General features: G+C 47.5%; 1 protein-coding gene across 4 annotated transcripts in view; it reads right to left on the bottom strand.

The window, feature by feature from the left end:
- Mylk (myosin light chain kinase) overlaps positions 1–23,144 on the bottom strand; it is a 248,341-nt gene that overhangs the window by 128,645 nt on the left and 96,552 nt on the right. For all 4 annotated transcript variants that reach the window (XM_015993413.3, XM_015993411.3, XM_076548799.1 and 1 more), the window contains 3 exons: positions 13,429–13,636; positions 1,233–1,281; positions 262–421 (listed from right to left, as the gene is read on the bottom strand). In XM_015993413.3, coding sequence (XP_015848899.2) covers positions 262–421; positions 1,233–1,281; positions 13,429–13,636 — 417 coding nt within the window. The remainder of the gene's footprint in view (positions 1–261; positions 422–1,232; positions 1,282–13,428; positions 13,637–23,144) is intronic.

Below are 23,144 nucleotides of genomic sequence, written 5' to 3'. Positions count from 1 at the left end.
CTGAGATGCCTGGTCTGTCTTTACACAATGGCTTTATGCTGTTTTGTGAGTGTGAGGACGAGAGGTCCATGTAACAGCAGGGGAGCGACGGAATAGAAATGTCGCTATCACACCTACTGAGAGCCTTGGGGCAATGGGGTTGACACAGCCTGGGGTTGACAGAGAAGGAACCAACTGGAAAGCCAGATTCCCACTAGTCGCAGGGTTTTGAGATCTCTGGCTTCCTGGCCAGGGTTAGAGTCTGGGCAGACAAAACCTCACCTTGAGCCAGGTGACCTGTGGTGGAGGCCGGCCAGTGATCTTGCAGGAGAAGCGCCCCATCTGCCCTTCTTTGACCACAGCTCGGCCCAACTTGGTGGCAAACTTCGGTGGGCACTCCCCCCAGATGCTAGGACGAGTCTCCCCTGCTGGGGATGAAAATCTGTCCCCAGAAAGAAATCAACAGAGGATCCAAACTTAGACAGGGAAGCAGTTCAATTCTTCCACTCCTGCCTGCCACTTAAACTGTGGTCAGAAACCATTTAAGAGTTGTTTCCCCAACTCTATGCCTCAAACACTTTCTCTGGTCTCCTCTGGGAAAATCAGTGGTACTAGAACAGATAGCCTCTACCACATGAACATGCTACTGTGTGGAATTTAATAGTCTCCCTTAAACCTGAGTTCTACTGAGCTCTGGCCCAAAACCTGTATTTTGGACAATAGGCCAAGAGCATGCTTGCTGTATGCAGCTTTCAGGGCTGGCTCATGGAAACCTCCAGAAAGATCCTCTGCTTTGGCCCAGTATTCTGCTTAGGTGCGGAAGCTCCAGGAGATGGAGCCACAAAACAGAGGAAGCGCCTTGAAGAGAATGAGGAAGCTCTCGCACATTCAAGGACATCTGCATTGAACGTCCCTTTGTTGAGAAATAAGCTTAGGTTGAGCCATGGAGATCTGGGGCTTGTCTGTGACAGCAGTTATTGCTAATGCTTCTTCTTAGTTTACTCATTTGAATTGTGCATCCGTTATTATCGTGATTGTTAGAATCCTCTCAAGACCATAGACATAGTCCTCCACTTCCTTAGTATTTAGTAGCTGGGCCAAAGGTGCTACCCGCAGAGGCTGCGGGGTCAGAAGATGCTGGGGAAATGATATGCAATGTCCCACTAGGACTTATGTGCTAGACCTTATGCTAGTCAAGTCAGCAGGAAAAGCCAACCCGACCCTTATTCCGGCTTGAACATTCCAGAACTTACCCTGAGGCTTTGGAAGCAGCAGGCTGGCCATGCTTCTTCGTAAGATTCCCTGCAGGTAACAAACAGAGAGAAGGTTAGAGAGTCAGCGCTACACTCACCAGTGTTGGCCATGAGTCATGCAGATTCAGCAACAGAGGGTGGGACAACGACGGTAGCAGTGAACCTTGATGAGCACGTGCCGACTCCCCGTGGGCATCAGGTTACATGGATCCTTGTAATAATTGAATGGATTTGGTAATACATTATTAGTCTTCCATCTTTTTAATTTTTTAGAAAAATTATGTATTGTTATTTTGTTGTGTGGATGAGTACTCACCTGTGTGCATGTATGGGCACACCAGGTGTCTGCCTGGTGCCCGCAGAAGCCAGATGAAGGTGTTGGATCTCCTGGAACTGGAGTTACAGATGGTGGTGAGCCACCATGCAGGTGTTGGGAACTGAACCTGGGTCCTCTGGAAGAACTCTTAACTGTTGTACCATCTCCCCAGCCCTCTCCCTACATGTTTTCAATGGGTAAGAAAAATGAAATCAGAGAAGCCGCATGTGTCAAGTCACAGAACCTAGAACGGTCCGGGAATGCATCGGGTCTCCCAGGTTGTGGAATATCAACCTCTCTGCTGAGTTGTGAGGTACTGCGATGAACTTTCTACTGTGAGAGTTACCTGTAGAGATCCAGGACCTTTCCAGAACATAAGCCAGTTTAAGGGAGGGAAGGAGGTGCCCGTGTACACCTCTCACCATATCTATCATGATGGGTATAATCAAGACTCCGTTCTTCCACAGAAGGCTGAGCAAACAGCAACAAGCAGAAATGGAACAGGGAAGAGCCGCCATGGAGCCACAGCTCCCCTGAATCAGCAGCACCGCCCCACGCGGTACCGCCAGTCCTTGGCAAGGTGCTGTCGTTCTGGGCACCACCAGTTCTCGCTGAGAAGTTAATATAGCCAGTGCCACTGAGTCTGGGTGAGTCGGTGGCATACCAGGCAGGAAACAGTTAAGCAGCAAGCCTAGAGAGACCAGGTAGGGCGCCCTTTACCCAGCTGCTGCAGCTGGGGAGGGAATATATAATGTGACCAGGAAATAACTCTGCTGTAACATAATTACACACAGTGTTGTTTTTGAGTTAGGAGGAGAAGGAGGAGGAAAGGGCATTTTTGAGATAGCCATCACGCTGGAAGTTGTTCTTTTTCGACCGTAAGCTGTGAACGTGGATAAAAGCCTCCCTAAGGCCCACAGGGAAGGCTCAGTCATTCTCATATGAGCAAGTGTCTGCGGTGGGGCATTTACAGGGCATTTATTGGAAAGTGGTGGATCTCCTTATTCTCTCTTATCTATTTCATTGACATGACAGCGCAGGAATGAACTCAAAGGTAAAGGCTAAACATCACAGTGAGAGTTTCCCCAGACACGCCCATCTTGAGATTTCAACAGAACATCAGTGAGACGGGATCAACCACAAACGCTTACATCACATTCAAGTTGTGACACCGTGGATCGGTGATCACTGTTGATGCGTTTTTGTTCAGTATGACCACAGAGTGAGCAGAGTCTGTCATTGCCTTCTCTAGTCAAGAAGGTTAAAAGAAACTTTAAGCTGATCAAAGGAGAGACAAGTTTTGAAAGGGTCCGGCAAACATGTACAGTTAAGATGCTGGGCCCCTCCCATACTGTTGGAAGAAGTACAAACAGAAAGTCTTTATTAATAGCAGTTGTTTGAGGGTGGTAGGGTGGTCAATAATTTTAGCTATATTTTACTTTCAGTAATATTAACTATATTTTTTAAATGTATAAATAAAATGGTTAAAAAAAAAAGAAACACAATGTAGTCCCTCCTCCTGAAGAAGAGAAAGGGAAAATGAAATCTGGCATCCAAACAGAGAGTCAAAGCATCTTGTACATGCTCCACACAACAGCATGGTGCTAAGATTCACACCACCTATCATTTACTGCACTTATCAGTATTACCGTATCACCCATCGGATCTTCTGTATAAATAGATCAACAAAGCGCAGTTTATTCATGCAATGAAATATTCAGCCATAAAAAGGAAGGAAGTACTGACACACTGCAGTCTGAATGAGCCTTGACAAGTATGTGACATGAAGGAAGCTTATCACAAAGGGCACATACTTTATGGCTTCATTTCTAGAAAATGTTCTGAACAGGCAAATCCACAGAGAAAAGAAAGTGGTAGGCAGCTGCCAGGGCCACGAGGAGGAGAGAAATTAGTGGCACGGGATTTCCATTTGTGGTGAATGATCAAATCCTAGAACTGGGTGGTGGTAGCAGCTGTGCAAGCTGAGGGTGTACTGATGCCACAGAATCCCTTCAGTGCACACTGTGCGAGCTGGGAGTATACCGATGGCATGCTGGTATACTGCCAATCACTTCAGGTCACTTCAGGGCACACTATGGTAAAATGGTGAAAAGGGTAAATATTACATGCTTTTTACCACAATAAAAATAATAGATGGAGAATTAAAAGAAAAAAATCTTAGGAGCTAGACATCTTCATCTGAAAAACAAAACAAGGAAAAATGTGGCATTTTCCCACCGAATAAGAAATGTTTACGGGTGCTTGTCTGTCAGAGCAAGGGCAATTTACAGTATGATTTAAGGGCAATGCACAAACAGGTCATCTAAGAGTGGACCTGAGGAATGCTCGTGTCAATATGAGTTCATACCAGAGAGCTTACAACAGGGCATTCGGGCTAAGATAACTAACAGGGTCTATTCGGGATGGGGGAGAATTCAGTTATAAATAGTCACATAAGGCAAAAAACTAATTTTACCAAAGTATGAAAAGCTGGCAGGATAGTAAGGCTATGATGGAAAAATAAGTGGGAAGGAGATTAAGGTAGAATGCCAGAGATGGAGGAGCAAATCAAGAGAACTGGCGAGGGCTGGAACAGTTTGGGAGGGAGAGACCGAGACACTGGAGGTATCTTAACCACTCATCTTAGATTTTTCAAGGACAGGATAAAGGGAATGCTGGTGAAAAGTCCAACAGAGGAGGGTCTAAGAGAAAACCTGGTGCTGTTCATCAAAAGACGTATGAAGAATGGATGGAAACAGAACACCAGGATCCAAAAGTGAACGGTGTGGTCAAGATGGTAAGGAGGAGGAACGCTCCCCAAAGTGTGTGGCAACACCATTCATCACCCAAACAGGACTCCCAGCGCCAGGAGACATGATTGATAACCATGCCAGGGCAACAAGAGCAAACCCCGCCTGCTCCAGGTGAACCAGAAATAGCCAACCTACTTAGCCATCTTCAAAGTGTTTTTTACAGAAGGCTTAAAATAGTGCTTCTCCACTCTATTAGAACAAATCCCACCTTCATCACACGCATTTAGTCATGCCTGGGCCACCCTGAATTGAAGTTCACGGCTAATTGGCCATGTATATGGTTTCAGAAATTCATGTAAAGCCTTAATTAAAGCAAGGTGACACAGAAAGCCGGCCATAATCCTCTGTATCACGGTATGTAATTGTTCTGCTGGAACACGCTGGAGGATAATGAGGTGATCAGATGTTTGCAGAACTTGTAAAGTATGCTTGGACTTTAAAAATGAATTTTTAAAATGAGCAAAACTCATACCATCAAGCAGTATAGGAAAAGGAGGAGAGAGGTGGATAAGAGAATAAATTGTTTTAGAATAAAGGAGCAGACACATTATATTAAAGGGAATAAAAGCATAAAATGCCTTAAAAGGGCTGGGCAGTGGTGGTGCATGCCTTTAATCCCAGCACTTGGGAGGCAGAGGCAGGCAGATCTCTGTGAGTTCAAGTCCAGCCTGGTCTACAAAGTGAGTTCTAGGATAGACAGAGCTGTTACACAGAGAAACCCTGTCCTGAAAAACAAACAATAAACACAACAACAAAAAGCCTTAAAAGGTAACATAGCAAGGTAAGCTGAGGAAAAACCATATGGAGAAAAGAGAAATAAGACCTCAAGTGTGATGTCAAAACAAGTCTGCTTTATGCTACAGAACCAAGTAGTAAAAGGTTATCATAGAAACCTTATCTACGTCTTAAACTCCCACCATGCTTTGCAACACACCCTCAGTGAGGGACATAAGACAGGAAAGTGACATGTGCTACATCTGTAACTCCAGACTAACTTCACTATGCCACCTTTCAAACCACAGATTTGTCTGAGTACCCCCAACTTATTTTTTGGGGGGGGTTATTTATTTATTTATTTATTTATTTATTTATTTATTTATTTGGTTTTTTTTCAAGACAGAGTTCCTCTGTAGTTTTGGTGGCTGTGCTCTGTAGACCAGTCTGGCCTCAAACTCAGAGATCCACCTGGCTCTGCCTCCCAAGTGCTGGGATTAAAGGCGTTCGCCACCACCGCCCAATTTTTAAAGACAGGTGAAGAGACAGAAAACCTAATGAGACATGAGTATCTCATGTGTCTCCTTGATTTAATACTACTTGGTTCCAGCTCTGTCGAGTTTCAGATCTCCTCCAGTCTACATGCTATGTGTGCAAGCACATATATGTACAATACTTATATATGTACATGTGCACATGGCTATATTTCACTTAGTAGAAAATGTGCACAAAATAAATTCTGCAATAATTTTTAAGCTATTACTTTGAGACTTCCATCTACATACTGGTAATTTCCTAAATTATTCAGTTAGTTTTCACAACTTAAGAAATTCTGGGTGTTACTAAGGACCATAGTACCACTGGCTTAAATGTTTCTGGAGTACTGTTCTAGCGAGATTGTAGAGAAGATGGGGAAGATCCTTTCCATGGAGAACACACTGTATTCCTGGTATTTTCCCACTAAATGTCCACAAGTTTCCCTGACCCCTGGGAAGAGAAAGGGGGCCTTGTGAATGCCATACCCTATCCCCTAGGGGATGTGGTGCTGTTTCAACTTGGAGCCAGTGGTGGCTTTACTACTGGAGAAATGTCTGGGATTTGAATGACTGGCTGATCACACGTGATAGTTAAGAAAAGGGGAGTGGTGTTGGGTGAAACTAGAGGGTGGTGAGCTGTTCCATGTGGATGTTTTTGCAGCAATATGGTCTCCTCTGTTCTCTTTGAAGCACTCTGCCTTTCTCTTGAAGCCTGGAGCTGAGGGCTTGGGCGAGCACTTAACTGGCTCCCGAGGGAGGCAGCCTGGTCAGGGCTCTCCATGAGAGCTCTTGGATCCTTGAAAGAACTGGAAGGTCTATGGGCTGGAGACATTAATGAGAGCTAAATCACACCCATGGGGAGGGCCTTGCTGACTGTGAATCACAGAAGGATTCCAAGGGGGCGGGTGATAAAATCTGGTGTGCACTTTTATAGGTATTTTAAACAGTGGTGTGGACACCGGGGTGAGGACAAGGGAAACAGGGAGACCACTGGGAATTTTTGCCACAGGCACGTGCCCACGACAGTAACCCGGACCTGGATGGTAGCACAGGGAATGAACGGGACAGATCTGTGTAGGAGGTGACCTAGCAGGCCCTGGAGATACCTGATATAAGGATAGGGGGTATTTGGGAATGACTGAGGTTTTCCAGCTGCCCCATTTTCTAAGGAGATTGTCACTTGTCGGTTCAACAGTCTTCACGGTTCCATGGATGTCGTAACTATAAAAATCGAAGCGTCTCTGCCGGGGGATTCCTCCTGTGGTATAAACCAAACTTTTTCTACACAACTGTCCATTCTGCAGTCTCTTCCCTGCTGCAGGCCACTCTTGCTGGTGCATACGCACATGCATTGTTCTCAGTTGTGGATATGTGCCTCCATGGAGGCCAAAGGTCATCTACAGAAGCCAGCCTTTTCAAGGGTCCTGTGTGAGGCTCCAGGAAATCAAAACACTGAATAATTCTTCCTCAAGGGACTGGAATAAAATACACATCTCATAGGAGAAAAACTATTTCCTGGTCATTTATGGATGGATAAGGAGTTCAAGGAGTAGCTGCATGGAGTTTTGTACTGGAAGGGGGCCTGGCTAAATAGTTCCTGCAAGTGATTTCTTTAAACAAGTTTTGCTATTATTATTTTACGTGTGTGAGTGTTTTTGCCTGCATGCATGCCTGTGTGTACAGTGTCCTAGCAGGCCAGGGGAGGATGTCAGACCTCCCCCTGCCCCGGAACTGGAGTTGCAGACAGTTGTGAGCTGCCATGTGGGTGCTGGAAATCAATCCCTGGTCCTCTAGAAGAGCAGCCAGTGCTCTTAACCACTGAGCCATCTCTCCAGCTCCAGCAAGTGGTTTCTTAATTATCATCCACAGTTGCTCTGAAATTGTAGCTACTTAGCAGAAAGAAAAATAACTTATTTCCTTTAGAGTCATCCTTTAGAGCCCAAGACTCCATCTTAGAGTCTTCTACATCTAGAGCTTCCTACGGTGACATTCCAAATAACAGGAAGCCCAGGGACAGGCATTCTCTTGTATACCCGAGTCATTAAGAGCTAATCTCACTTTACCAGAAAGAAAGTCATCAGAGAAGATGTATTATTTAATCCAAGGCCTGTGATGTGGTATTAGCCATTTTATAGCCACCTCCTGTGCTGGCGTCAAGCTGGGGGCCATCACTGGCAAAGACAGCACCTGGGAAGGGCATCTGAAGCAGATACCTGGAACGATTCATTGCATCAATCAGCAACTCATTCTGGGGTGTGTGTGTGGAGGGATCTTGAAAGATGACGGTCTATCTTTTATTAAAACTAATAAAACACTTGAAGAGAAGGAAACTGTAATGGCTAATCTTGGTTGTCAACCTGACTGCATCTTGAATCAACTAAAGCTAAACTGCTGGAGATTCCCGTAAGAGATTTTCTTAATCAGGTAATTTGAAGCAGGAAGCCCACCCCAAATCTGCATCTCAGATAAAAGGGTGTAGAAGAAGGAAATCCTGTTTTTGCCTGCTTGCCCTCATTCCCATGGGAAAGTTCATCTGTTCTGTTGCTGAGGCCTTCTTTGCCAGTATTAGAACCAACTTCTTTGGGATTCCACCAGAGACTGAAGACCAGCAGCCCTTGGAATCCTGCAGGGACTCCAGCATCAGACTGAGACTATTGGACTCATGGTCTGAACAACAGTTGGATCCTTGGCTTTTCCTTTTAAACAGGAGATAGTCATTGCTGGACGACCTGGATGGCATCCTGTAAGCCACTCTAATAAAATCTCCGTTTAAAACATCCATGCATTACTAGGAAAGTCAGTGTCTTGAGGGGAGATCTCTTGCTCCTCAGGCCCCAGTGCAAAGTCTTCACTTTCAACCAAAGATAATGAACGAAAGAACAAGCAGGACTATGAGCAACTGGGAAAAACCTAAATCCGTGAAAGGCCAAGGTCAGAGATGGAGGAGGAGGTGAAGGACTAAGAGACGGGGAGAATCAAGGACACACCAGGACTGAGGAGACGCCTTGGTGGCTAAGAGCATACATACTGCTCTTGCAGTTTCCCAGCACCCACATCAGGAGGTGACTCAGCATCTGTCCCTCCAGCTCTAGGGGAGCTGATGGGGTCCTCCTCTGGCTCCTGTGAGCACTGCACTCAAAAATAAAACAGAACTTTTAAAAAGCGGAAGTACCATGGCAAGATCAAAAGCAGGGCTACCGCAGGGGCAGGGCGGGGGTGGGGGGGTGGGTTATGGGGGGATGGGGGGCTGCATTCTGAAGGGAAGACGAAAGAATGGGGAGGAAGATGAAGTGAACCAGGGAAAAGGGTCAAGGTAAAGGAGATCTCGAAGTCGGTCTCCAAGAAGAGAGTGAGAACAAGCACTTTATCACTGAATTCTTCTGTGTATTCAGTGGGGCTTCTGACAGGACAGTCTCAATACATAACTGTCTCCCAGCAAACGGATCACAGAGGCAGAAAGCAAAATCCTGCTCGTGCTACATCCATACTGTCAACTCTGACGAGAGAGGGAAGGACAGAGATTCAAGAGCATTAAAAAAAATTCAAGATTCTGCCTGGATTAAAAAATAGGGCACATACCCCTAAAAAAAGAAACTCCACTGGGGAGTCTGATAGATTACAAAGTGTTTATAAAGGGTATAATTGAGAAATATATAAATAGACCTCTCAGAAGGGGGGGAAAGTTAGCTGGGGGGAGGGGAGAAAACACAGCGGACATCTTCCAGGAACAACACAAGAGTATTAAAACTCAGCCAAGACAGACAGAGAGACGCGTAAAATACACAATGTGAGGGTAAAAGTGGTCTGACGGTTCCTTGAAAAGGGATGGGGACTCAAAAAGAGGAACAGTTACCATAAATTCAAAATCACCCAAGAGTGTGGCGCCCCAGGAGCCGGGCCAACGCTCACCGGGGCCACTGCCTGAACTTCTGTGACAAAGGGTCACTTCCCCTTCCGCCTCACATTCTAGGTGGTCTTTAGCATGGCCTTCTCTTCCTCTCTCATGGTCAGGAGCTGTGATCCCCGTGACAGCAGTTTCATGGGTGTGCAGAGAGTAGCAGCCTGAGTACTACTAGGGGTCAGGGATGAGGGGAAGCGGGGTTGGGGGTTGGGGGGGGGGGTGTTACTGAGAGGATGGCCAGGAGGCCAGGCTGGAAGAAGGCAGCAGGTAGGCTGCTCCAGCTGACATTTCCAGAAGCCCTGCAGGCGATTTTTGTTTTTGAGATAGGAGCGTGATAGGCAGCCCAGGCTAGCCCTGAACATAATCCTCCTGCCTTAGTCTCCCACATGCTGGAACTTCTAGGTGTGTCCCGCTATGCCCTGCTCTAGGCTAAACTTCCTCCATGTGAGCTGAATTCCTCCAAGAAATGGCCTATGGGCAGCAGCCAGGATGACACCTGGGAGTGGCCGAACTTCAGATGTTCAGGTCCTGTACCAGACCTGCTGGATCAACACGGGTGTGTGACAAGATTCCCCAGGGAGGCATGTGTGTGCACATTTGCACTAACCCATCCTGTCACACGGGTGGGAGCAACTGTGAGTCCGTATCTCTTCTGGATCTGCAATTTAACCAAACCGGGCTCCTAAGCATACAACCTTGGAGGTAACCTACTATCAAAAGTGAGCCTCTGGTTCCTCAGATTCAAAGGGCCTTCTGAGAGAAAGATCACCACTGCTCCTCATCATATGTAGGGGCTACTCATCATGTTTATGTTGATTATGCTCTGAAATCATAGCATTTGGGGTATACTAAGTTAAATAAAGTATTTTATTAAAATTAATCTCACATAATTTTTTTTTGTAGAACTGTGGGTTTTTGTTTTTTATTTTTAGATTCATTTATTTATTATGTATACAGTGTTCTGCCAGCATGTATGCCTGCACACCAGAAGAGGGCACCAGATCTTACAGATCTCATTACAGATGGTTGTGAGTCACCATATGGTTGCTGGGAATTGAACTCAGGACTTCAGGGAGAGCAGCCAGGGCTCTTAACCTCTGAGCCATCTCTCCAGCCCTCACCTAATTTTTAAAATGTGGCTCTAGCAAACCTAAGATGACATGTATCGTTCATGCTATGTCATTATTGGATGGTGGTCGGAAAACAGGCCCGTGGCCCCTGTATTAGAGAGGAAGCTCCCTCAGGATAAGCGTCTTTGTTCTGTCCTAAACTTCAAGGACCTAGAGGTGCTCAGAGCATGGCTACTTCCCCTGAGAGGCTCTGGGTAACTGTGTGGTCCTGTCCTAGGCACCTGGGTAACTGTGTGGTCCTGCCCTAGACACCTGGGTAACCGTGTGGTCCTGTCTCTAGGCACCTGGGTAACTGTGTGGTCCTGTCCCTAGACACCTGGGTAACTGTGTGGTCCTGTCCTAGGTACCTGGGTAACTGTGTGGTCCTGTCCCTAGGTACCTGGGTAACTGTGTGGTCCTGTCCCTAGGTACCTGGGTAACTGTGTGGTCCTGTCCTAGGTACCTGGGTAACTGTGTGGTCCTGTCCCTAGACACCTGGGTAACTGTGTGGTCCTGTCCCTAGACACCTGGGTAACTGTGTGGTCCTGCCCTAGACACCTGGGTAACTGTGTGGTCCTGTCCCTAGACACCTGGGTAACTGTGTGGTCCTGCCCTAGACACCTGGGTAACTGTGTGGTCCTGTCCCTAGACACCTGGGTAACTGTGTGGTCCTGTCCCTAGGCACCTGGGTAACTGTGTGGTCCTGTCCCTAGACACCTGGGTAACTGTGTGGTCCTGTCCCTGGTCACCTGGGTAACTGTGTGGTCCTGTCCCTAGACACCTGGGTAACTGTGTGGTCCTGTCCTTAGGCACCTGGGTAACTGTGTGGTCCTGCCCTAGACACCTGGGTAACTGTGTGGTCCTGTCCCTAGGCACCTGGGTAACTGTGTGGTCCTGCCCTAGACACCTGGGTAACTGTGTGGTCCTGCCCTAGGCACCTGGGTAATGGTGTGGTCCTGTCCCTAGGTACCTGGTTAAGCTGTCAGCTCCAACTTCCTGAACAGTAGGAACCAAGAAGGCTCCTCAAATTATCTCAGTTTTATGTAGGCCAGTCTAGCTTTGAACTTGGAGAGATCTACCTGTGCCTGCCTCCAGAGTGCTGAGAGTCAAGGCATGCACCACCACAACTGACTATGTCGGGTTTGTGTGATTTCCCTGCATTCTCAATGTACCCCAGTCTTCCTTAATATGGATCCCAGAAAACAAGGGCTAACCAAGGCTGCAAAGCTTGGAACTCACATCGGTTTTCCGCAGAAGCCAAGGTCCAGAGGTTTCAAGTCACACATTAGATCGGCACAAGTTGGGATCGGGACTCTGGACTGTGACTCATAACTCAGCACTTCTCTGCGCTCAGCTCCAAACAGGAAGCCAGAGAGGGGAACAGGGTCATTTTTTTTGTTCAAGGGCCTCCATTCCAAGTTCAGTCTTTGTGAACAGCTGGTACAGGGAGAGCATGGCTCCCGGATGGCTTTGGACAAGTCTTATCCCGAGACTCTGACCAAGAGCCACTTTCCGTCTGGAATGTCCTCGCCACAGGCACTTGAAGGTCATTAAAATGAGCGAGTCAGCTAGTTAAGAGAATTTAAGGAGAGCACCCAAACTATGCATACTCTGCTCTGTGGAACTTGTGTGCCCTGCAACTGCGTGGGCGAACAGGGGAAAGAGGCCGAGGAGTGGCCACTAGCCCAGGTGTACCTCATCCATCCTGGAACCTTCCAAGGCTACCTTCACCATTTATCTACATTGCTCACACACAGTGTCTCCTGCAAATGAGGTTAGGAGAAGAGTCTTCTGAAGACAGGAAAAGAAGGTTTGGCTGCATGGTTTATCAGCTCCCAGAATGTCCAGGGAAGCAATGTCTTACATCTGAGGGGCTGGCAGACCCCTTCGTCCTCCCAGACATTAGACCTTGAGTATCTGCCAATGGCCTGACGTGGAATGTTCAACCCAGGAGAGCAGCTTCAGCCTGCCAGGGGGACACCGGCGACAAAAACCACAGCATCATCTATAGTCGAGTGTTTCTCCCAGACACTGATAAGCTAGTCGAAATCATTTTGAACACAGAAGTAGGGGGAAAGACAACGGATCATGATTACTTAATAGACAGTATCTCTTTCTGAATTACATATATTTTTATAGTGAGTGCTATTATTCCATGGTGATGTTAATGATGATAGAATTCATTCCCCAAACACTTGGTATTGACCTGTGCAGAGGGATGTTCCAGATGCTGGAGGAATAAGGAATAGACAAGATGATGCCCCTGTGTGTCTCAGAGCTGTGTCATGGGTGCTTAGAGGGTGACAACCCCGAAAGAAAAACTGTGAGGGAGGAGACAGGAAGGGGAGTTGGGAGTTGTGGGGGGGAGCTTTTAATAAGGGGGTTCTCTAAGTTGGGGGCTTTGGGCAGAGGCCTGAAGAACATGAGTGCCATCTGGGTGAAAAAAGACCAGGGCAAGAACTTTTGTTTGGGCAAGTAACAAGGTGACATCCCCAAGGTCTTGTCTAGGAAGAGCAAGGCATGGTCACAGTGTGGGGACGGGGGAGGAGAGTGGGAGATGGGCCTGTGCCAGCTCAGTCGTCCCTTGGTAAAGTCACCATTAAGAGCCTGGTTTTGGTCTGTTTTTAGTCTCGGTGTGATGTAAGTCATGGCAAGGCTGGAACGTGAGCCTGGACAAGAGTCCCAAGCCCCAAGCTGTGTGTGGCTTCTCTTAGAAGTCCCTCCGTCTTTGAGAGAGGGCAGAAGTGCCGCAGTGGACCCTGGGACCGGCAGCTGGGCTCCGCCGCGGAGCTGCCCCTGGGACTCACCTTCCACGGTCAGCTCCACTGTCACCTGGCGGGCACCACTGCTGTTGCTGGCTTCACAGGTATACTTCCCGCTGTCCTCCTCACGCACCGTGTGAATCACCAGGCTGAAAGTCCCCCGCACTCCACAGTCCAGCAGGAAGCGGCCCCCGGGGGTGATGGTTTGCCCATTTCTGTGCCATGTCACCTGGGGCTCTGGGTAGCCCCGGACCTACAAGAAAAAGAAACCGTAAAGGCTTCTGTTTCACGTGCACAGGGTTCAGAGTTCGCGGTTCCTGTGCATTACACCCTGGGGTGCAAGGACAGTACAAAATAAATTGAGTAAGAGATCTCAGTGTTTTGAGCACTGGGACACACACTTGTAACGATAGCACTTGGGAGGTGGACGCAGGAAGATTGGGAGTTCAAGGTGATCCCCAGCCACATAGGAAGGTCAACTGTTGCTGTGGGATGTTCTGTATGGCAAATGTGTTGCTCTGATTGGTCAATAAATAAAACACTGATTGGCCAGTGGCTAGGCAAAAAGTATAGGTGGGACTAACAGAGAGGAGAAAAGAAAGAATAGGAAGGCAGAAGGAGTCACTACCAGCCACTGCCAGGACAAGCAGCATGTGAGGATGCTGGTAAGCCACGAGCCACATGGCAAGGTATAGATTTATGGAAATGGATTAATTTAAGCTATAAGAACAGTTAGCAAGAAGCCTGCCACGGCCATACAGTTTGTAAGCAATATAAGTCTCTGTGTTTACTTGGTTGGATCTGAGCGGCTGTGGGACTGGCGGGTGACAAAGATTTGTCCTGACTGTGGGCAAGGCAGGAAAACTCTAGCTACAAACTGTGGGCTGTATGAGACCCTATATGAATCCCTCTCCATCAAAAACAAACAAACTGCCAGGCGGTGGTGGCACACGCCTTTAACCCCAGCACTCGGGAGGCAGAGCCAGGTGGATCTCTGTGAGTTCACTAGCCTGGGCTACAGAGTGAGTTCCAGAAAAGGCACAAAAACTACACAAGAGAAACACTGTCTGGAAAAGCCAAAAAAAAAAAAAAAAAAAAAAGCCCCCTAACACTAACCCCTCAATAAATCATTAAGATGCATCAAGATGATTCCAACCTGTTTCTCACTGCAGTTTTCCTGTAGCTACTGGAAAGGACACCCCTACCTGTACCCCCCCCCCCCACATGCCTCCCTTGGATTCTCAGGTCAGCTCTGCACCAGCTCTCTGCCTCTAGCAAGAGTTACGACTGCCTGTGAGTGCTACATGTTCAGTACTTTTCCGAGTACTCGACTCACCTGAGCCTCAGAGCCCCTTATTCAGCTAGCACAGCTTTCCAAAGAGGGGGAAAGGAGGAGATAAACTCCAATCTAAGAATTATCTCTGAGGGGTCAGAAAGACGGCTCAGCAGTAAAAAGCACGTGTTGCTCTTGTAGAGGACACAGACTTGGTTCCCAGCCATGTGAGGCGCTCTCTCCCATGTCAGAAACGAACTCAATGGACCCCTCAGGATGGACGTATCTCCAGAGGAGCAGGGCTTAACACAGCTCACCCACGCTCAGTGAGGACCCAGCACTGGGCATCTCTGCACTGGAAAACGCGCAAAGACAGTGTGGAAGCCTCCTGGGAAGGAAGTCATTTTCATTACAAAATATTGTAGGGACAGTTTTTAGCCATGCAGCCATTCCAAGGCAAGAAAGAATGGCTTCAGGTGAAATGGAACTAAAATTTGCAGTATGACCCCTCACCCCCGCACACATTCCATAGCTCTTCCTTGCAAGGTCAGATAGTGATGTGGGCATGAGGCACCCACACACAGTTCCTTCCCTAAGCACGCCGAAGGAGGGGAGCACTCTCTCAGCAGCAGTTGTTGTCTTCTTTTTGTGATGCTGGGAATCCACTCCAACCTCACAGCTGCCCTTGGCTAAGTCTCCTGGACCTTTCTGTTCCCACCACCTTCAGACCCAAGTCTGAGTATCGAGGATATGGATTTTTGTTCCTAAGGAAGGGAGCTTTGACTCCCAGTTAAAAAGCCCCAAAGCCAACAATCCTTCTTTGATTAATTCATATAATCATCCCTTCGGTAGCGGTTTATAAATCTTATATGACCTGTCTCTCCAGCCCGGCTGATGTAGAGTCAGGCTTCAATGGAAAAGAAAAACAAAACACAACAAAAAACCAAACCCTAAACCCCATTAGTATCATTGATCTTATTTGTAATTCCCACAAACAAACAAAACAGCTCCTTCCTACAAAAATCTAAATTATGCTCGTGACAGAGATAGATTACCCACAAGGAAATGCTTCCACTGTCTACTTCAAAACATGTCAGCAATGCCTGAGGCTGCCATGGTCTCACCACAGCAACTATTCCCCACCTTAGATTGACAGGGTGAAGGGGACCACATCCACTGGGGTATATGAACCCTTACCACTGATGGTCTAAGCCAAGTGTGACAGTGTGTGTCTCTGGGTGAATATGGTTATGGGGTACTCCCTTACTTCCTTTTGTCCTATAGCTAACTGTCTCCCTGTGATGTTTCTACAAATGTCACACATTTAGTCATTGTTAAACAGAAGAAAATATAAATGTGCTCCTTCCGTTCATGTGTCTCCAATGGATTGTGGTCACTCATTCATCTGTTGAGATAAAAGAGCTATACAAATAACCATTATGTGTGTTTGAAGATGGCCCACATTGTGATTCCATATAGAACCGTCATCATATGGCCTTGATCTTGTCACAAACCCTCATACAGGAACATTCAGACAGCACGTATCCTATTAAAACAGTCTCCGCATGTTTTCAGAGAGCAAGTGAGGAGGTCCTGGGGAGGCGGGTCACACGTGATACTTGCACTGTGTTTATCTTCTCCTGATGTCAGTGAGGTGGGGCTAGCCCACCCTCCTGCAGATGATCCCAGGAGTCCTGCCAGCTTCAGAGCAAAGGGGCTCAGCTCTGCAATCATTAACAGCACCTGAGGCTTCCAGGCATTCCAGCAGTGTGCGCACTGGCCCCCTGCAGCAGGCCGCCGGGGGTATCAATGATTAACTGGGGACATTGAGGGCGTTCCAGACCTCGGGGACATGATCCCTTGGTCTTTCTCTCTTTTCTCCTCATTGTCTTGTTCCAAAGTTACCTTTGAAAGGCCTTATTAGAATAATTATTCAAAGATTCCTAAATATGCTGAAACGGGCATGATTTCATAAGAAAGTCAAAGTATGCAAACAAGACTTCCATAGCTCCTGGACCTAGAGCAAGGCGGGGCCTGTGACCTTGGTCAGTTCCAAGGTCTGAATGACCTGCCATGTGAATAATGGTCCTGCCACTGTGAAAGAAGTTCATCAAGCACTCCCTAACATCAGGAAAAATCGTTTGGTTTAAGGATGTCTCTATAACCACTGCCTGTCCACTATGCTGGGGCCCAAGCAGGGAAGATGGGAAGCCTTGGTTCACATTCTTGGGATGCATGAGTGGCTTTCAATGAAGAAGCTGCCGTTGGGGGTTTTATGGCCTGGGTCTTGCAGAGGATGGTGAAAGCCCACAGATGTCTAGTTCTCAGAGGACCTCCACACATACAACCTTACTTGATTCACAGCTCCATGGGAGAGGGATCACAGGCCGGGCTGCTGTTGTAGAATGCTATCCTCCAAGCCTCCCAGCCATCATCTTCATTAGAACAGCTGCAAGAAGCTTGGAGAGAACCCTGAGGTCTGGCTTATTTCTTGTTGATGTTCCTTCATAGGAAGAGGGAGTGGAGAGGCCACTGGACCCTCATAGCTGCCCCTTACTGAGCCTCCAAACAATCTGTATGTAATTTTACCCTAACTGCACATGGGCTTGTGCTCTTGAGAGCACACAGACTGCCAAAGGTTAAGTGGAGGGGACTGCATCTATGCAGCTTTGCAGTCTTCATGCATGCTGGGCTGAGACTTTCTGCCGATGGGATTGCTTTAGGGTCACCCATGCTCCGGAAGTAATCCCTCACCCATGCTCTGGAAGTAAGCCAATAAATTCACTGACTCCCCAAGTTGGACTTTTGTGGAATCATATTTTGGTTTGTTGTTGGGTGTCCCATAAGGAAAGAGGCAGACGCTGGTTTATGTCTCCCCAGGGAAAGAGCTCTGTCATCAGCTACCCTGTGATGGGGACCTTGATGGCGGCCATGATGCCAAGTATAATGTCAGAGAGGGAGTAGGGCAGCGGGTTTCCCAGGCTTCTCACACGGCGGATGAAGTGGCACACTGAGGACCACAGTTCTGGTCTCCAGTCTCAGAGGCTGTCTGCGGACCTCACTGAAGGAAAACAAGCTTTGTATAACCAGAAATGGCGATGAGGGTCGATATGTAACAGACCCTCCATCTCTTAAGAAGTAAAAGCAATGGCTGATTCTCCACTTTAAAAAAAATCCAAAGGGTTCACAGAAGATCTTGCCACGCCAGAGGTGAGTCATGGGCTGTCCTCTTGTATTCAGAGGAGGACAGGATCAGGGTCATGTGATCTCATGACATCCCAGAAGAGTTAGGATAGAAAATAGAGGGCAGCGTGATGGCCAGGCCTCAGTGCCTGGGTCTGGACAGACTTCTTGGCCTCTCTGGGCTGTAATTCCTTCCTAGCATGGAAGAGAACATTACTCTTTGGGTATCAAGAGTTCCTTCGGTCTCTAACGTATGGTTTTAAGTGGTGACTCACTGAGTGCTTGAAGAAGGTTCTTTCCTCTCACCTCCATTTTCCTCAGGGCCCGGCCCAAAGCTTTGCTACCCTCTAATTCCTCATATGGGAAGAGCAAGTGACCACAGGAGGAATGTTCGAGAATGCAAAGAGGCTTGCCCTCACTTTTCACCATAATGAGTTTTTGGAACTGGCCCCAATGAGGGTCATTCTGAGGAGAATCATATTTTTGCCACAGTAACCACATTTAATTGGAGGTTGTGTTCTTGAACAGAAGCCCAGTATCAAATAAATCAGGGGCATAACCAACAACTGTCATAAAAATGAAGATATAGCAGTCATAATCCCTATAATAATTTTAAATAGTAAGACTGTGCTCCTGCTCCATAAAATGGCCTCAAAAATCGTTATGGCCTCAAAAGGCCTTTAAAGAAAATGGGGCTCCTGAGAGCGTGGCTGGTTGGGGGAGAAAACAGTGTGGCTGCTGCTGATCAGTCTTATCCTGACTTGTGTCCCTGTTCAGGCCTAGAATAATCTTGGAATTTACTCAGTGACTGAAGGGGACCACTCTCTAGGATGTCAGCCTTTAGAGTTTCTTCTAAAGTGTTGAGGGCTCTCAACCCACTCCCCATTGCCTGGGGCAGACCTTCCCAGCCCGAACTCAGAGCAGTGGCACTATGGCTGACTTCGTAGACCTGCCCAGATTCTCAGCCACACATCTGCCTTCTCTGAACTTGATGCAAAACGAAAAAGGGATGATTCTGCAAAGATGGCAAGCCTCCGCGCGTCTTCTGATCCCCGCAGGGGCTGGCCCTGCGCACACGCTGTTGTCCATACAGCTGCAGCAGTCTGTCAGCCAGGACTAGGCAGGACCAAAGAACTGAGGTTTTTGCCCACATCTGGGATGGAGGGAGACCAAAGGAGAGCAGCCAGATTGGGTGCTGGCCAAAGAGAAACAGACTGCCTGGCAGGATGCTGGGGAACCAAGAAGATGTGCAAACAAAGAAAAAACAAACAAACAAACAAACAAAACTGAGCAGTGAGCCAGACGCATTAGGGGTATCGGTAGGCAGTGACTGATGGATGCTGGGGATGGCTGAGGCCAGAGGATGAGCCGCACAGAGAGTCTTTCCCATGGGAACTTTCCCCAGGCAGACAGGATCTGTTTCCCAAAGTAACTGCTGTCTGTGGCTCTGTGCTCTGAACACCTCATTCTCTAACAAGGCATCCCTCTCTCCAGCAGCACTCTCCCCACCCCCACATTTTATTTTTTTTTTAAAGCAAGTTCTCATTTAACTGCCAAGATGGTCCTTGAACTTGTGATCTTCCTGTCCCTGCCTCCCAGGTGAGTGAGATTCTATGTCTGTGCCACCAGGTTCAAGTACCCGCGCTTAGAATACATGCTGTATTTGGTGGTCAAAGACTACATACAGGACAGCTGGTGGTGACCCGAGAACTGGAAATAAAGCTGGGCATGATGATCCCACGCCTATAATCCCAGCACTGAGGAGACTGAGGCAGGAGGATCACGGGTCTACAGCCGACCTGGGCTACATGGTGAGGCCCTGACTTAAAAAAACAAAACATGTAGGAAATAAAGGCAATGGTGCCACAGAATTGGTGGAAGAAGACTCAGTCCTCTGTTCCACCTCTGAGTATAATAAGCTCCCGGGTAACGAAACATCGCCTCCCCACCAAATGGAGTCTCACAGATACTGTGAGACTAACCTTGTGCGTCTATTAGGAGGGTGAGGAGTGAAGGGAGAGCCACGGCCAAGGCATGACCAGGCTTCAGGGCCCGTGTCTGTGTTAGCAGCTGGCACTCACTCCACGCCAGGCGGGCGGGCGGGCGGGCGGGCAGGCAGGCACTTAATTAAGGCTTAGGATAATCCCGTGCAGTCCAAAGCCCCAAATGAACCGGTAGAATGCATCAGGAAGGGATCATAGCTGCTGACAACAGCAATTAGGAAGCAGTATGCCGTGCCTTCTTTCATCCCCGTCCCTACTGGGGCACCCAGAGGATGGAAGTGCTGTCATGGACACCGTCACCAGAAGGTGTTCTTTACCTCCATCAGTGGATGCCAAATGGATCTCCAGGGACACATGTGACAAGTCTCTTCAAGTCCGTGTACTCCGCCACTTCCATTTCCAATGACTTTTTTTTCCCTTTTTGTCTTGGGAGCTAGGGCAAGGGCACCCCCAAGCCTCTGAACCTGCATGTCTATGGACTCCTTTCTCTTTCTCTGTGTAGCCCTGGCTGTCCTGGAACTCACTCTGTAGACCAGGCTGACCTGGAACTCAGAGATCCGCCCGCCTCTGCCTCCTGAGTGCTTCCTGACAGCCCAAGGCAACGTATAGGTTGGTGGCCTTAGATGACAACTACATTCCCTTTAAAATCTTAAAATAAAAATCCATTCCTTTTTGTCGACAGGCATAACTTCCTTATTCTCATTTAATGAGACATCTGAATCCTTGAAAATGCCCAACAAAGATACAGGCATTGAAGTGTACAGGGGAAACTCTCACATTGATAATTCTCAATTCCCCCTAAGTCATGCTTTGCATATAACAAATATTCCGACAGAACTTCAGGTCCCTTTGGGGTGGCTGGGGGAGAACTCTCCCGTGTAAACTGTGGTTCTGGCCTCATTTCCGGTCCCCGTGGGCCTCCAACGGCACTGTCGTTAGCTGACAAGCCAGGTCCAGGAGGTCAGTGTTCTATGGTGGTCCTTCAGCTTCTGTTTCCAATTTGAGAGAGGTTGTGCCCGGTCATAGAAAATACCGCGAAGACGCATGCGGCACTGCAGACACTGAGGAAATCAACGCTTTGGTGTGGTTTGGCTTTGGCTTGCTCAGGCTCTCCTGCCCACCTTCCCAGGGTCGGCGGCGGCGGCAGCATGGCCCTTCTTGGGGGAACTGTCCCACCCCACTGTGTGGGGAGTCTGGAAGGGAGGCTAATCTGTGAGCCGCCTCCGGCTAAAACGCTTGGTTTCAAACATTGGGCATACATACAATCAAAGCCAGCCAGTTTGCGGGCACCCCTGCAATGCCACTTCTGAATCTTAGGAGACCCAAACTGGGCAAGACTTAACCCTGCCACTGTCTCCTCCACCCCATCTCCAACCGCTCGCTTTCCCTGCAGAAGGAGCAAACAAGTGAAAATATGAGAGCTCGGATATACAGTGAAGAGGGACCCTGTAGACATTGCCGGGCAGAGTTATGGTGGCTTTGGATCTACTCAGTGATATACAGTGATACATTTCCTCTGCTTGACCGCTCTGGGATTGGTTTCTGTCACCTGCAGACAAGAATTCCTACTAAGTCAGGAAGGCATACAGGCTCTGGCATCAGACCCAGCAGACTGTGGTGTGACCTGACACCTGGTGTGTAGACTGTGGCTGCATTAATCACCAGCTCCCCAGCTGTGGACAAGCAGCTTAACTTAGTCTACCCATCTATAAGATGGGGACGATGCTGGAAGCCACATCCGTGGGAAAGGATATGATCAAATCAGATGGCACACGCACAACATTTCATTAACAGATTCCAAAATTTTACATCCACCCTCTCTTCTTCAATGTCAATAGTTCTTTATGTTATCCTGAAATTCATACACGCTTCCAGAATTCTTAACAATATGAAGCTATTTTTGCTATATGATATACCAACAAATACAAACACTTGTGAATAATGTAAGTGTGTCTCATGTACAAAACTCACATTCTTTTCTGTTTTAAGACTGGGTCACTCTATATGCCCTGGCCGGTCTTAACATTCCTGGCCTTGATACATAGACCAGACTGGCCTAGAACTCGCAAAGATCCACCTGACTCTGCTTCCCTCTGAGATTAAAGGCATGCGCCACCAGGCCCAGTTAAAACATTTTTATAGACAATTTAGAGAATTCATATTTCTTTTTTAAAAAAATCTTTTTGTGTGCACATGTGTGTGGGTGAATGCCATGGCATGTCAATCAGTGTCGTTTCTTCTACCATGTGGGTCCTGGGGATTGAACTCAGATCGTCAGGCTTGTCAGCAAGCAATTGACCTGCTGGGAATCTTCTTGGTCCAGGAAGTTGGTTTATGATTTTTTTTAACATTCATTTATTGGGAGGATATGCCTCAGTACATGAGTTTGTATTCTTCATTAGGTAAAAACCTAACACTTTAACTAAGAACGCCTTCTGTTCTGGGTGAACTAGTTGATTACTGCTATCTAAAGAATGACACCAAACTTGAAAAGTGATCATTATTTTTATATAGCATGGCAAAGTACATTTGGAAAAAAGAAGTCCAACCTGTCATTTTTACCACACCATCATTCCCTTCCCGGAATACCACGTGCAGTTTTGAGAAAGGGAACGTCTCTTGAATTTCTGCCTCATTGACTAATGCAATCCTGAAATTTGAAAGGCCATGGGCAAGGGTTGGGAAGGCAGTATCTGGGGTAACTATACCGAGTTTCGAGCTGTCATGGCTGTGTCCAGAGAAAGGGACATACTTCACTGGCAGAAGGGTTAAATGGAGCCGAGAGCTGTTCTCCAAGCCACACAGAGGCCATCACCCTTCAACCAGGGGCACAAGACATGGAGAATGGTTAAGAGCACTTGCTGCTCTTGCAGAGGACCCAGGCTCATTCCCAGTATAGACAGGACAGTTCACAACTGTGTGTAACTCCAGTTGTAGGGATCTAACACCTCTTCTGAACTCCTTGAGCACCGAGCACACATGTGGTGCACAGACATGCATGTAGACCAAACACTCATATACATCAATCAGAAAATAAATCTAAAAAATTTAAACCAAAATTGTGATTCGACCCAGTAATTCCACTTTGGGACATACACTCAAGAGAACTTGAAGCAGGGACTTCAGCACATTCATATGCCCATACTCATAGTAATATTCATAATGGTTAGAGAGAGCAACCCACGTATCTACCGATAGATAACTGGAGAAGGGAAAGTTTTACAATGGAATACTCTTCATCCATAAACTCTACAACATGGGAGAGCCTGAAGACATTATAGTAAGTGAAAAAAACACCGCCA

The sequence above is a fragment of the Peromyscus maniculatus genome, chromosome 12 (genome assembly GCF_049852395.1).
Source record: "Peromyscus maniculatus bairdii isolate BWxNUB_F1_BW_parent chromosome 12, HU_Pman_BW_mat_3.1, whole genome shotgun sequence".
Taxonomy (NCBI): domain Eukaryota; kingdom Metazoa; phylum Chordata; class Mammalia; order Rodentia; family Cricetidae; genus Peromyscus; species Peromyscus maniculatus.
This window is presented reverse-complemented; position numbering and strand designations above follow the sequence as displayed.